This window comes from Gordionus sp. m RMFG-2023, chromosome 1, assembly GCF_954871325.1.
Source record: "Gordionus sp. m RMFG-2023 chromosome 1, tfGorSpeb1-WG-v2, whole genome shotgun sequence".
Lineage (NCBI taxonomy): Eukaryota > Metazoa > Nematomorpha > Gordioida > Chordodea > Parachordodidae > Gordionus > Gordionus sp. m RMFG-2023.
The window spans coordinates 44,223,296-44,238,587 of NC_088775.1; the positions used below are offsets into that span (position 1 = coordinate 44,223,296).

General features: G+C 24.9%; 2 protein-coding genes across 5 annotated transcripts in view; one reads left to right on the forward strand and one right to left on the reverse strand.

Annotated features, from left to right (window-relative positions):
- Positions 1-981: 981 nt before the first annotated feature.
- LOC135931404 (uncharacterized) overlaps positions 982-15,292 on the forward strand; it is a 68,765-nt gene continuing 54,454 nt past the window's right edge. For all 4 annotated transcript variants that reach the window (XM_065468481.1, XM_065468484.1, XM_065468482.1 and 1 more), the window contains exons 1-2: positions 982-1,099; positions 2,231-2,362. In XM_065468481.1, coding sequence (XP_065324553.1) covers positions 2,237-2,362 — 126 coding nt within the window. In that variant the 5' untranslated portion in view covers positions 982-1,099; positions 2,231-2,236. The remainder of the gene's footprint in view (positions 1,100-2,230; positions 2,363-15,292) is intronic.
- Positions 8,691-9,506, reverse strand: LOC135922339 (uncharacterized). Its single transcript, XM_065456724.1, has 4 exons — positions 9,413-9,506; positions 9,237-9,368; positions 8,903-9,196; positions 8,691-8,859 (listed from the first exon to the last, which is right to left on the reverse strand). Exons 2-4 carry the CDS (start codon positions 9,329-9,331, stop codon positions 8,691-8,693), a joined length of 558 nt encoding a protein of 185 aa, XP_065312796.1. The 5' UTR covers positions 9,332-9,368; positions 9,413-9,506.

Sequence of the window (15,292 nt, forward strand, 5' to 3'; positions counted from 1 at the left end):
TCACAAAACCTATTTTTTCAAAATTTTAGCTAAAAGGAGGACCTTCCTCCCTCGGTTGACTATGCGCCTGCATACACTCTAACTTTCTTTCATCTATTTTATTTTTCTAAAGAATTTATTTTATTTATTTTTGATTCATTTAATTTTTTAAATTCATTAATTATATATACAATACCAATGTTAAAAATACTTATTTGTTAAGTGGATATTTTAAGAATCAATTTTTATCAAGTCTTGAAATAATACGTGCATGTATTTTAATATACCGCCACAACTTCAATATTTTTTATAAAAAAATACATATATATATTTTATGATTTAATTTTGGATATTTGATCGAAATAGGAAACGATGGGTCAGAAATGAGACATAAAAAAGTAAAACATAAAAGAGAAAGAAGAGAAAAGAAAATCTGTAATTTCTTTATACAATCTTAATCATTTTCAAACGATTGTCTTAATAGAAATAAAAGTAAGAGTCAGTTTTACTTTTTAATAGAAAATTAATTAAAGATTTAAGTTTCGATAAATTTTGCAAAAGAAAGAAAAGTGAATTATAAGCGCAAATTCATAATTTTATTTTATTATAATAATAAAATTATATTAAAAATAGATAATAATTTTGATTATCATAATCTCTTTTGAACCATCTTCATCTTTTTTTAAAAATATTATTACTTATTGTATATTATACATAAATAATGTTATTTTTATTTGAAATTTTTGCCATGGCTCCAATAATATTTTATTTTAATAAAAATATTTTAATATAAAATACTAATACTAATCTTTTAAATGTTTTATAATAAAAGAAATAATTTTAACGATTTTTATGATGTATAAAAAAATTAAAATTAAATAATGCAAAAGTTTAAAAAAGTTTTAAATTATTTTTCTTTATAAAAATATTAATTTATAAGAAGAGAAGAAAAAACTTCTAAGTTTTATTTTTCGATTATTTATTTTTGGGAGAAGAGGGGCATAAATGATTTATTAAAAAATCTATCAAATATTTAGGAATAATTATAAATTTTTCAAGGAAAAATACGATTCAATTTTGGAAAATAACAAGAAGAAAATATTACGCTATTCGGAAAAAGGTTAAATATTTATCAGAATTTTATAACATGAGAAGTGCTGATAAAAAAAAAGTAGATCCGATGATCGACCTAATCTGTGACTGAAACAAGATTATATGTATATCTATTCTGGACCTAAATAATCCAGAAGGCCGGTATAAACTGGAACCGAACCTTGCAAAGTATAATCTGGACGGTTTTAAAACTAATCTATTATATTATTAGGGAAAGAGTTATCAATTCCTTTAATGATAGAGCAAGTAGATTCTGACAAAATTATTTAAAAATAATAAACTTTGAATAATACAAAGAGTGGAACTCAATTATTTTGCTTCTTTGAGTTTAAACTTAATATTGTTAAATTTTTGCCACCGTCTTATAGCTTTTAAATGATGGGCTTTAGTTACCTTTGGGATCTATCATTTGAAAATGAAAAAATTAATATAGTAGATAAGATTAAGTTATAGAAATAAAAGAGGAGTTTCGGAGGCTATTTGCTTGGTATATTAATTTTATCTTGAAATTAATATTTCTTTTATAAAAAATAATAATAACATCGTTATTTTGGAACATTTAAAAATTTATTTATAAATAAAGAAAAGACCAAAATACTCCTCTAGGGTTTATAAATAATATTTGTAATATAAAATGTGACAATTTAAAAAAATTATATTTTTTAATATCTTTATTCTTTTCCATATATATAAAAATGAAATAAAGAATTAAGATATCAAAAATATATTTTTTTCAAAGCTACAACTACAAATTATTTTTAAATAGATACAAATTGTTTTAAAATAAGATAGCTAAACTATTTTAAATACATAAAATTGTTTTAAATTTTTTTATAAAACACACTTGTTTTAAAAATTATATGAAAAAAAATTATTTGTAAAAAAGTATTTTTAAATACACATCAACACAGAGAAAACATTTGAAAAATTTGTCCAATTCAATCTAAGATTTTTTCAGAATCCTAAGTGACATTTTATAAATAAATCTGAAATAATATTCGACTTTTTTTTTATGGGACTTCCAAAAAATGTATAATAATACATCAATCATTAAATATCCCTATAAAGAAGTAGAACAAAATTGTTTACCTAAATATTTAAATTTTTGAAATAACTTAAAAAAATAAAATAATTAAAGGACAGAATGACGAACAATATTCATAGGTATTCAGATTTAATATCAGAAGATTACGAGGAAAATTTGGCCGTATCAACGGGTGCCTTGCAAAATGAAACAGCTTTTCAAAGTGGGATTGAGTTTGATGCTAGGGTAAAATATAAAAATAGCTCTATATAATATTTTAGAAATATAAATGAAATATCAAACATTCTGAAATAATTAAATTAACAAGAAAAACAGGACTGGTCAGACAAGGTGTAAACATTATTTTCATCTGGATAGGGTAAGAGTGGCAGGGCTAATTTTTCATTCTTTAAAATAAATATTTTAAATGAAATAGAATATAGAGATCTGTAAAAGTAAGCCCGGCCCGTATCCGGTCGGACCGGGCCTATTTATTTTTTTTTAAAAATGGGTTCGGGCAGAGTCGGGGCTAAAAAATTTAAGAAAATTGGGGCCGGGTCGTGCCTTAGAATTTTTTTTAAATATATCTAAATTTATCAATTTTATGTTGAATTTTTTATGTAATATAAAAATATTTGATTTTATTAATAGAAACTAGACGCCATATAACATATCGTTTATTTTGTTTGAGTAATTATAAAAATTTATTTCTATATTTAAATAAATCGGGGCAGGCCGATCTGGTAAATTTTTTCAAAAAAAATTTGGGTTCGGGCCGGGCCGGCAAAACTTTAAAAAAATTTGGGGTTCGGGCCAGACTGGGCAAAACTTTTTAAAAAAAATTTCGGGCCGGGCTTGAAAAATTAGGCCTGTGCCGATCACTAAGAAGTATAAATTCATATTTTTCACATTTATTTCTATAAAAATATTATATTCATTTCTTTTCTATTTCTAAATAACAATAATTTATGTTTATAATTTTAAATTTTAAAAGAAATTTAAGAATGGCACTCTAATCCATTTATATATTAGGGAAATTTCTAGACAGGGTACACTTTTTTATATTTAATTTGAGATAACTATATATTATTTTCAAAATTTGTACAATTGTGATATTATGTATATGTTTGAGCTTTAAAGTGAGATTTGAATCAAGATTTCGTTAACATACTATTATTTATCACTTAAATTTTAAAAATATTTCCAATCCGAAACGCTACCCAGCAAGAAAGATATTTTCCCGACTTATAGCGAAATTAAGAAATAATCACAATTTCGGTTAGATTTTTAGGTTGGATCGGGTTTTGCAAATTTTACTCTAAGCATTTCTTTAAAAAAGAATTCGTTCGCTAGTCGTTTATTGGCAAAAATCAGAGATGCATTAACACCAATTGTTTTACTAATACCCTTCGATCCTATACCAGCGATCCCATGTATCTATATATATATAACCATAGACGTCCCCATAATATATAAGGGGATTAAGTTGCCTCTTCCCTTAAATTTATTGTAGTTCTTAAGTTCACATATTTCATGCCTTTGGCTGTGTTATTTTAATTTTCACTTTTTTTTATAAAGATGCCTTTTCTAATAATTTTTAATTATAGTCATTATTTTAAAAAATTATTAACTTTTACTTACCTTTCAAATTATTCTTTATGATATATTGTATATATTTTTGGAAAGGGGAGAGGGGGATTTACAGGGCTTCGAACCGTCGGTTTATTTCGGTTCTCAGTTTAAATTTTTTATAGGTTTTGTTCCATTACGGTGCTTCTTTTAGGTTAGTTCCTTTTCGGTTAGTTTTGATTTTTATAAATTTTATTTTTTAAAAAAATTAATTATAATACAGTGGCCTAGAGAAGGGTACGAAAAAAAAAATTTTTTTCTTATTGCAAATAATTTTATTTAAAAAATGGTTTCAATTTGTAAATAAAATTATATACGATATGAAAATGAAATATATTTAAAAAAACAAATAAGAATTTTTAATTTTAAATGATTACATGGTTTAAAATATATATTAAAAATTATATGTAAAATATTAAATAACAATAAAAATGTATTGTAAATTTTTTCTCGTATAGTTAAATTAGATATTTATAAATTTAATAATAAAATTTATATTGTTAAACTAATTAAATAGTTTTAAAAATTTAATTAATTTTTTATAATTTTTAAATAAAAGAAAAATCATTTAATTTGGGAAATATGAGAAAGTAAAGGTGATCATAATATGTTTAGGATTAAAATTTTTAAACCTAGATTAGTTTCTAGATATTCCAATCGCTTAAATAGATGCATCTACGATTGAGGATTTTTATAAAATAAATATTTTTAATTCCCTTATTGATACATCTTTACTTCAATTAAAGGAAAGATTTATTACTCACAATTTTATTTTAAACAGCTTTTATTTTCTTTTGCCGAGTGAGTCTAAATACAATTGAAACGCGAGAGGATATTAAGAAAATCTCAGAGTTTTATTCTGATGAATTATCAGGATCGTATGATAAGTTACTTTGTGATGTTGAATTTTGGTATAAAAATTTTGACAGAATAGAGTACTCTTTGAGACAAAAATATGCTTTGCAGGCCCTTTTTATGTATAATTACACTTTAGATTCCCTGCCTAATATCAAAACATTGCCTATTATTTTAGCTACCTTACCGATTTGCACTGCGCTAATGAAAGGTCTTTTTCAACTTTGAAAAGGTTAAAAACCTATTTAAGAAATAGCACCGATGAAAGCCGTTTAAATGGATTGGCAATATTAAATATTTATGAGGAGATTATTCTAGATAAAAATTTGATTCTAGATGAATTAGTCAAATCTCAGAGAAAAGTAGACCTCTCTTTATAAATTCAAATTATAAAATTGCTATATTATTATAATATGATCTTAGTCATAAAATTTTTATATTCAAAACGTAATTATAATGAATTCTTTGTCATAATATTTATATATTATATTATTTTTAATAAAAATATTGCATTAGCACTATGAATTAATACCATCATCTGGCCTAATTTTTCAAGCCCGGCCCTGCCCGAAGTTATTTTAAAAAAGTTTTGTCGGCCTGGCCCGAATTTATTTAAATATAGAAATTCATTTTTATAATTACTCAAAATAATAGATATATGTTATATGGCGTCTATTTTTTATAAATAAAATAAAATATTTTTATTTTACATAAAAAATTTAACATAAAATTGAAATATTTAGATATAAAAAAATTTCCAAGGCCCGACCCAACCCGGCCGAATTTTTTAATTAATACTAAGCCCGACCCAGCCCGTTCTCGATTTTCCTACTTTTGCGGATCTCTATTAAGAATTATTTATGTTTTATTAATATACTCATTTGTATTAATTATAATATAATTGTTAAATTAGATTTTTTTAAATACCGCACAAAAATTAGTCATATTTTATTGTAATTCTATTTTTTTTTAAATATAGTTATTTAGAATAAATTTTTAATATAATCTGTATAAAATTTATACATTTTGAAATATTGTATAAATAATAAATAAAATCTATAATGAAATTCTCTGCAAAATTTTGTTATATGAAAAATTTCATTAAAATAATTATTTTTAACATAGAATAAGATATATTGAGTGATCATAAAAAATGGGAGGTTTGGGGGGCGATTTTATTTTTTTTCCTACACCGAATGGATTGAATTAATTTACAATTGACTAAACATTGATAAAATTTTCAGAATAATGCTTTCAATCGCGTATTAATCATAAATTTGGCCAAAATTTTGTTACTAATATTTTTTTCATTTATACTGAATACTATAGTGGTAAGACACCAATAAAGCACAAAATTGGCAAATTTTTAAAAAGCAGTTTGGGGGCGAAGTCCCAAAAAAAATTTACATCCCCCCCCCCATGGATCAATCCTGGCTACGCCACTGACCATATATATATTAATCTTAGAAATATATATATTTTTAATTTATATTTTTATAATTCCATATTTAATTTAACCATGAAGATTATTTCTTATCTAATTATTTAGTAATTTGCCTAGTCTCTATTAAATTGAGTATATAAAGTAAAAACAATAAACTTGGTATTTATTGATATGAAGATAATGGCGATTTAATTGTAAAAAAAATTTAATTTGAAAAGAAATCCCAAATTTAAATTGCTACCAAGGAAAATTAAAATTTAAAATTTAGGTTAATAATTTAAAATTAATTATTTTTAAAACCGTTTTGAACCGGTTTAATCCAGTTTAAAATATTTATAACATTTTGGTTACGGTTTCAGAATTATACGGGTTCGTTTTGATTTCGCGATTCAGTTCGGTTTGAAGCCCTGGAGGGTGTAGATGTTAGGGGAACTTTTTTATTAACTTTTGATATGGAACAAGCAAATATCTGAAGGGGCATGGCTTCACCTTATATATGAAATTACCGAAAAAAGTAAACATTAACTTAGCCATCTCTTATTATTCATAAATTTTTATTTTTTAAATATATAAAATAATATTAGTATAATAAGATTATGATAAAATAAAATAGAATTTGATCTTTTATTTTCGGATTGTGATTAATTTTGTTTAAAATGCGCCAGTCAACGGAAAATATAATAACATTTTTATTTCTTGGAAGAGAATGAGACGCACAAGAGAGGTGAGGGCAAATTTTATTATTATTCATATTTTTAAGATAAATTATAAAAGTTACGAATTTTTCAATAAAATTTAATTTTTAATAACTATTCAACTAACCTTAAGAGGGTTAAATAATTTTGTTATCCATGGTATGCAAAAATAAATATTGGCCGATATCGGCCTATAGAATGAGTATCGTTATCTCCATCAAAAATATAATACGTTCATGTTCAACATTCATTTGCAAAAAAAGGAATTCGTTAAAACATTCTGTGAATTTTGCCTTACCGATTTCCCGCAAACAAAGGATACCAAGTTGGTGACCGTCTGGGTTGATTATCCATGATCTTGCAATCTAAATCATGTTTTTCCTCTGTATAGAGGGCACTAGATAGTAATTCCTTAAGACCGTCAAATATAGCAGTGACCCATCGACCCGCCACATATACCTCCCTCATCAATAAAGCCCTCATTTCAGGTGTAAATTCTTAAACCACTAGGACTATTCAACGATACTCGACATCCAGGCTGGATTACCAAAATCTCATAGAAGAAGATCCTTTCTTTGTGAACTTTACCCCCTTGCTTAAATTGTGACATATTGTCAGCTGTGAAACAAAAAAATATGAAAATTTTCTGAAATGCCTGTCAATTATCTATTCTCACTAATCTCTACTTCCATTCTTGCCATACTTATGATTCTCTCTTTTGCATTAAAGACCTGGGAAAACTCATCTCTGCCAAAACTATGTTCTAAAAGAGAAATATTATATTATAGTGCGTACAAATTGTGCGTTGCAACGCAGCGTTTTAAAACGCATATAAAAAAACGTAAACGCAGCCATGTATAAATTGATGCGTTAACTTTTATTTTTTCAATATGAAACATTTAAATTTAAAACAAAAAAAATTACTTGCTTTGTATTTACTACAAAGAAATAAAGGAAGGAAGAAGAGCAAGACGTCCAAAATATTTGTTAAAAGAAATCTTTTTTCGGAATATATTAATATTAAAGGCGATTTAACAAATTGGCAATTTTATAATTATACAAGAATGAGAAGAGCGACATTTTCTTATATACTGGAGCTCATATATGAGGATATTAATCCAAAAGTTACTAACTGTAACAAACAAATCGATGCTGAGGATCGTTTGTTTGTTACATTAAGGTAAAATAAATTTAATTTATTATTAATTATTTATATAATAGGTATTTAATAACTGGTGTATCATTTGCCCAACTAGCTTATAGTTCAAGGATCTAATATTAAATAAAATTTGAATAAAGTATTGATCATGAAATAATTTTAAGTTTAGTTATATATTTGTAAGCTTAGTGTTAATTGTAATAGATTAAATGAAGTGGGATCCAAAGTTGAGGATTAATAATGGGGATGAAGGTTGTAGATTAGATTTATATATATATTAAACTTAACAATACAAATATTTTAAATTGCCCTCAATCATAAGAGTGAAACCTTGACTTTAGCCAGTTAATATAATTACAAATATTAATCATGTTTTGCTATATATTAAAATCTTATTTATATTTTTAAAATTACATTTTAGGAAGAAGTTAACACATAATTATCCACTACTTATTATCCTATATTTACATATGAAACAGACTAAATATATAAAAATTTTATTAATAAAATGAAGGTTGTAGATTAGATTTATATATATTAACTCAACAATGCAAATATTTTTAATTGCCCTCAATCATAATAAAAATAAACTAAGAGTGAAACCTAGACTTTAGCCAGTAAATATAATCATAAATATTTATCATATTTTGCTATATATTAAAATCTATTTATATTTTTAAAATTACATTTTAGGAAGAAGTTAACACATAATTATTCACTACTAATTATATAAAAATTTTATTAATAACAATATATCAAAAATTAACAATATAACAAATATAAATATCAAAATTATATAGTATTAAAAATATCTAAAGCTGTTTCAGATGTTTCTGTTGTTTGTGTATTTCTTCTATTAATCTTGATAATTTGCATTGTTTTTAAAACTTCTGTCTTGAAAAAATAGTCTTCATCAGAATCGTAACCTTCCAATACATCAACCAGGCTATCCAAAAAGATTCTATATAAAAGATGAATAAATTATAGATAAAAATAAGAATTACTGGATACTAGAAGATGTTTTTTCCAATACACTCATAAGCTTTTGCAAATCATTTTGATTTTTAGCAGGGTTCCTTGTTTGAGGAGGGGATTCCTGAAAATTACTGACAGTAGGTCTGTCAGCAACCGTGGCTTGCATGAAATTAATATATTTCTTATATTTATATTCATGCACCCCTCCTCTAGATCCTGAATGTCTCGCTAATTTATCCTTGTTGAGTTGATCTTTAAAGTTCCTAAGGCGTTTCCTTAGGTAATTCACGCTACAATCATAATCTGGAAACTCTTCTGATAATCTAAAAATAAAATTATTAATAATATTATATATTATTTAACTTAATTCCTATGATGGAAAGTTTTTCCATTACAGAGAATGTCTTCTTATGATCAGGATGCGCCTGATTCCAAATAACCTCTTCAGGTTCCAACATTTCAGCAAATCTTTTTGTTATTTCTTCATTCCATGATCTAAAATAATTAATAAATGATGATTTAATTATATATATTCTTACATTTTGATGGTGTTTTCATTTCTCCACTTCAAAAAAATTTGAAAACGCAAGCAGGTTTACGTTTTGAAAAAAATAATTTAAATGAAAAACGGAAATGTGTTCAATTTGAACGAATGCATTTAAAATGCATTGCTTGCGTTTTGAAACGCAGCGTTGCAACGCACAATTTGTACGCACTATTAGGCATAGAATAAACATATAATCAACTTTCTCAGTTTTACTCATTCAATATTTGAAGGACCATCCTTCAACAATATTACCTTTTTTGTAATTACCATTGTTTTATAATATTATCAATAAAATGGTCATGATTAAAAATATATAAATAATTTATATTTTTTAAATTTCTTAAAATAAAAAATTATAACACTAAGTTAGCCATTGGATTTATTTTATAATCAATACAGCTCCATACCAGAACTTTTGACTCAGTTGGCCAAGAAGGCTTCATTTAAAAAAATGAGATACTATTAATATATTTAAGTCAAATTTACTTATACACATTTCACATATATATTTGTCCTCGGGGTTTAGCATGTTAGAAAATTTTGCTCTTGAATCTTTGAATACCCTTTCCTTTCATTTAACAACTCTGTAAGACTAGAATAAAATAAATATATTTTAATAAGTAAATGGCTCAAAACGTAAAGCTAATTCATCAATTTTTCCTATAAATTAAAAAATACACAAATATTCTTGTCGAAATCGTCTGAAATTCACTAAATAGGGGAGACTGGGCTTAGATAAACCCCCGGGCAAACCACTTAATCTCGTTTTAAAAAATTAATAGACTAGGTTTAAATTTTATCCTAATATAACTTTTATTAGTATGCATTTATAGGCAAAAAATCTTTTGAAATAATTAATTATTAAAAATTTTTAGGTAAAATTTAAAAGATTTTTACATGATAGAATTTTTTTTTATTATGTTATATAATCATTAATATATAAATTAAATTTTATAGCAGAGTTTTAACCCTCTTTTATAATTTGAGAATGTTTTATGAGTATTTATTTTGTCTAGATATTATTTCAATTATCATTAGGCAATTTAGAGCTAGCGGGGCTTGATAAACCATACATGGCAATTAATATGTAAAAAATTTCAAAATCTATAAAGGAAGATTTCATGGCTGTGTATGATAGGTATTTATTAGGATTTATGCTAAGAATCATCTAATTAAGATCCTTATTTTTATATGTCCAAAATTTTATTAAATTAAATAAATTTAAGTTTCAATTTTTATATATTTCAATTTTGAAGTATTGTGATATTTTAGCAATAAAATAATAAAATTCAATACGTATCATTATTAATAAATTAAATACATTTCAATTCATTATAGCCCTAAAAAATCTAATGGCTTAGGAAGCCTCTTGCAGTGGTTTGCCTAACCTCACTATTGGGCTTGTTAAAAAAAAACTTTTACAAAATATACAATTTTAAAAATATGATTATATTTTTAAAAATATTTATAAGGTACCTTTATAGAGTATAGTTATAGGTATCGATTCATATATTGCTCTTTATAATATCTAAAAAAACACAGGAGTTATAATTGATTTTATAAAAATCGGTTCTACTAGTTCCAGTCTCCCTTACTTTATCCATGCTGGAATACGATTTCGGCAAATTCTAGTGATTCAAAATTAAAATAGGGACGCTTTAAATAATTTAAGATTTTAAAATTTGCTATAAACGTGGGCGGGTCTATATCATCCCTGAATTTTCTAAACCCCAGTTGTAGACAGGATTTATCTTGGGGGGAGGGGATCATCCCTAAAAAAATGTGATTAGGTATTTTTGAATTTTCTATGATTATTTTTTTATTCTGCATATTAAAAATAATATCTTAACATCATTTCCTTTATGGTGAGCTGAACAATTGGAAGCAGTAATTATAATATCTTGCTAATGTTACTTTATTAATGCCTATGAGTTCTTTTACCAGTATAATTACCAGTATAAAGGGAAAAATTATTACCAATGGTCAACCTTAAAGAGAGACTGGGAGAATTATCCTGAAAATATTATCAATGTTTAATACTTAATTGTATGATATTTTAATCCGTTTGGTAGACGGTTGCAAAATAAGTTGTTAAAATCGACATCATGCCTGAATGAAAAGTATATAAGAACCAAATATCTGACTTGTGCTAATATTTCATGCTTGGCAATTGCTTATTAATTCCTCAATCAGTTTTGAGAACCTCCAAAAGAAACCGAGTTATAAACGACAAAATGAAAATTATAACCTCATGCTTTAGCGAGAATTGAGGCAATCTTTTGGAAACACTAATTTAAAACTTATAGCATACCATTAAGTAATGCTTAATTTATATCTTTAATCTGTTTGGGAGATAATTTAAAGAGGAAAAAAAATAATGGTAAAATGAGAAAAAAATTGCCAACATTGACTTATCAAGATTAAAGATAGAACGAAAAATATAGAAGCACTAAAAGAACATTTATAATCAAAAAAATTAAATAAACGAAGATATATTAAAAAATTTATTTATATCGTATTTTAAACTGTAATTCGGTCGCGTACTTTACCTTTATAATTTAGTTTAGCATAATAAAGAAGTCAAATGGATTTGTGGCACCTTTGGAAAATGTGATATCGAAATAAGAGGGATTTGTTAAATTGAAAACAATTATAATAGATGCTTTTTTTTACCCCCAAGCGCTAAGGTTGAGTGATTGCTTAATAGATTAATACTAATAAAAGTGCATCTATACACTGTAAATAAAATGGTCAAACGTCAATCTTATATCGATCATAGTTGGGAAGCGTTCCGTTTTTTGATTTTTTTATATAATTTATGACATTTTTTTAAAATATAAATATTAAAAAAATATTATTACGTATATATGGTAAGAAATAGAATTTGAAAATTTAGGAAGGTTTATATCAATTTAAAATAAATAAATCAACCATATTTTCCATGGAGGGAGAGGTTCATCTCCATACTCTCATTATCTACGCTGCTGCGTCTGATACACACCATGATAATCACATATTAATTAAATCTATGAACTCCCATTATCTACGCTACTACATTTGATACGATGATAATCACCTATTAATAAAATAAATAATCATTAATTGTAAAATTTTAATCCCTGACACAAATGTCCTGACACCGGACAAAAATATCGCAATTTTAGGAAAAAATTTAAAAGCTTAAGAACATTTATGCCAGGGATTCGTATTAAATAAGACTCTATTTCCATGAAAATTTTATAAGTAATTTATTTTTATTATAAATATAATTGATATTGTTCGATTATAATTTTTCTTTTGAAATTCGAGGGTCCCTACAAAATAGAATATATAAAAGATATAAAGATAGCAATAACCTTTTGTCATTTTATTTTTTATTTTTTCTCTATTTAACGAGATCCTTCCATCTCTCAATCCATAGACCTTTCTATTTTATTAAATAAGAAATAATATATAATATTGGATGGTTTGTAATTACAATTTTATCATATATACAATGTTAATATTGAAAATTAATTTAAGTATGATGACCTAATGATTAGAGATCAAGGGCTCCTAATCCCCTTTGCAACTGAGGCAAAGATCCCCTTAAAAGTATATTTTATCATTTAAAATCTATCGGTTCGATAAGATTTTCCGATATTACTGGGCATAAAGGATAACATAAAATAAACCGATATTTAAGAAATATTAAAAAATGTTTAGTTTGTACATTTTAAAATCGTAAAAAATATTTTATCATATTCTTAAAATTGACTAACACTTTAGTATCATATCCGATTTCTTTCTTAATAGGATAATAGGATTGCATGCAAGGAATGTTATTGGTATTATAATTAAATAACATATTTTTTACGAACCAAACTTATACATAAAATTTAAACACTTTTAAATTCCAATCTTCCCACAGTCATATTATATCTATACTAGCTAATAACCCGTCAAAAATGAGGTTGAGGGGTAATTAGTTAGTTTGTGTATATGTTACTAAATTTGCTCTATATTAAAATTTAGGAGAAAAAGAGGTAAAATTGTTGCAATGTAACCCGTGAGTATTAAGGGTAATAGAAATATCAAAATTTAAATTTGTGATAGGAATCATATTGGGTAAAATTAAAAATAGAGATTCTTCAAAATTTTTGAATTTTAAATATGGGATAGACATTGGCCTCAAAATTTTGTTTTGCAGACACAGCTAGGCCTGATCAAAAAACCACGTCCCATGCAACTTTCCCAAAATTTTGTAATTTATTTCTATTGAAATTTAATAATAATGTCTTAAATTTAATTTTATATTTAAAATAAAATTTAAATTTGTGATAGAAATCATATTGAATAAAATTTAACTTGGAAATTTTTTAATTTTAAATATGGGGTAGACATTGACCTGAAGTTTTTTTTTGCAGACATAGCCAGGCCTGATCAAAAAACCAAGTCCAACTTTCATAAAATTTTGCCATTTATTTCTGATTGTAATTTAATAACGATTTCTTAAATTTATATTCCATTTATTTCTATTGTAATTTAATAACAATATCTTAAATTTAATTTTATATTTGTGATAGAAATCATCCGTAAAATTTAAAATAGATATGCTTGAAAATTTATTAATTTTAAATATGGACCATACATTGACCTGAAATTTTTTTCCTCAAACCTGGCCAAACCATAATAATTTTGTAATTTTTTCCCAAGCCTGGAGATAGGTAAATCTCTGAAAACCATATTGTTGAAAAAATTTTCTCAAGCCCGCCAAAGACCATATTAATTTTGTTAGTTGAGAACTGAAATAAAATATATAAAAGTCATAATTCATTTAAAAATAAAATCCGAATATGAAAGTTCCATGGGCTTGTTTTTTTATCAGGCCTGGCGATTTCTGCAAAAAAAAATTTCAGATGTCTAGCCCATATTTAAAATTAAAAATTTTTAAGCATTTTATATTTTACACAATATTATTTCTATCACAAATCTAAATTTTATTTTAAATATAAAATTAAATTTAAGTCATTTTTATTGAATTACAATAAAAATAAATGGCAAAATTTTATGAAAGTTGCATTGGACTTGGTTTTTAGATCAGGCCTGGCTATGACTGCAAGAAACTATTTTCAGGCCAATTTATAACCCATATTTAAAATTCAAAAATCTTAAAGCATCTCTATTTTAAATTTTATCCAATATGATTTCCATCACAAATTTAAATTTTGATATTTCTAATACATGCTTACGGTATACATTGCAACAATCTTACCTCTTTTTCTCCTAAATTTTAATATTTATATAAAATTTATTAATAAAGTATATTTAGTACCATACACACAAACTAAATAATTACCCTTAACCCCCGTCAGCTAGTATGGTAATAAATGGCAGAATTTTAAAAATATCAGCTATCACTTAATATATATATATATAATTAATATTTTAAATTTAATTATATTCAAGTTGGTGCATGCTTACAACATACGACCTTGAAACGAGGAGGTTTGTGGTTCGACTCTCGTAGAGAGCAAAAAATAACATTACACTATAGTCTCCTTAAATTTTAAATACATTAGGAAAATACGAAAACGATCATGTTTTGATTATAGAGATTATATATATTAGATATACTAAGGAACGAATTATCTACAAAAACAGTTTTTTTTAAATATTTTTATTTATTTGATATTTAATTTAGACAAAACAAAAGATACATTCGAAAATGCTTATTCGCCATTAACTTATTGAAAGTTTATATTTTTTATGAAAAAGAGATAGGTTATTGAATAGATCTTTTACTTATAATAGATATATTACCAAAAAACTTATTATATACTTGTTCTACCATTTAATTTTTATGGATTTTGATAATTATTTATTTTTTTAA

Excerpts from the sequence above, each read along its gene's own strand:
- LOC135922339 (XM_065456724.1), bottom strand. The coding sequence starts at position 9,331 with ATGTTGGAACCTGAAGAGGTTATTTGGAATCAGGCGCATCCTGATCAT. Across the intron at positions 9,197-9,236 it reads CTTTCCATCATAGGAATTAA|ATTATCAGAAGAGTTTCCAG; the intron begins GTTAAATAATAT and ends TTTTATTTTTAG. Across the intron at positions 8,860-8,902 it reads AAAACATCTTCTAGTATCCA|AATCTTTTTGGATAGCCTGG; the intron begins GTAATTCTTATT and ends TCTTTTATATAG.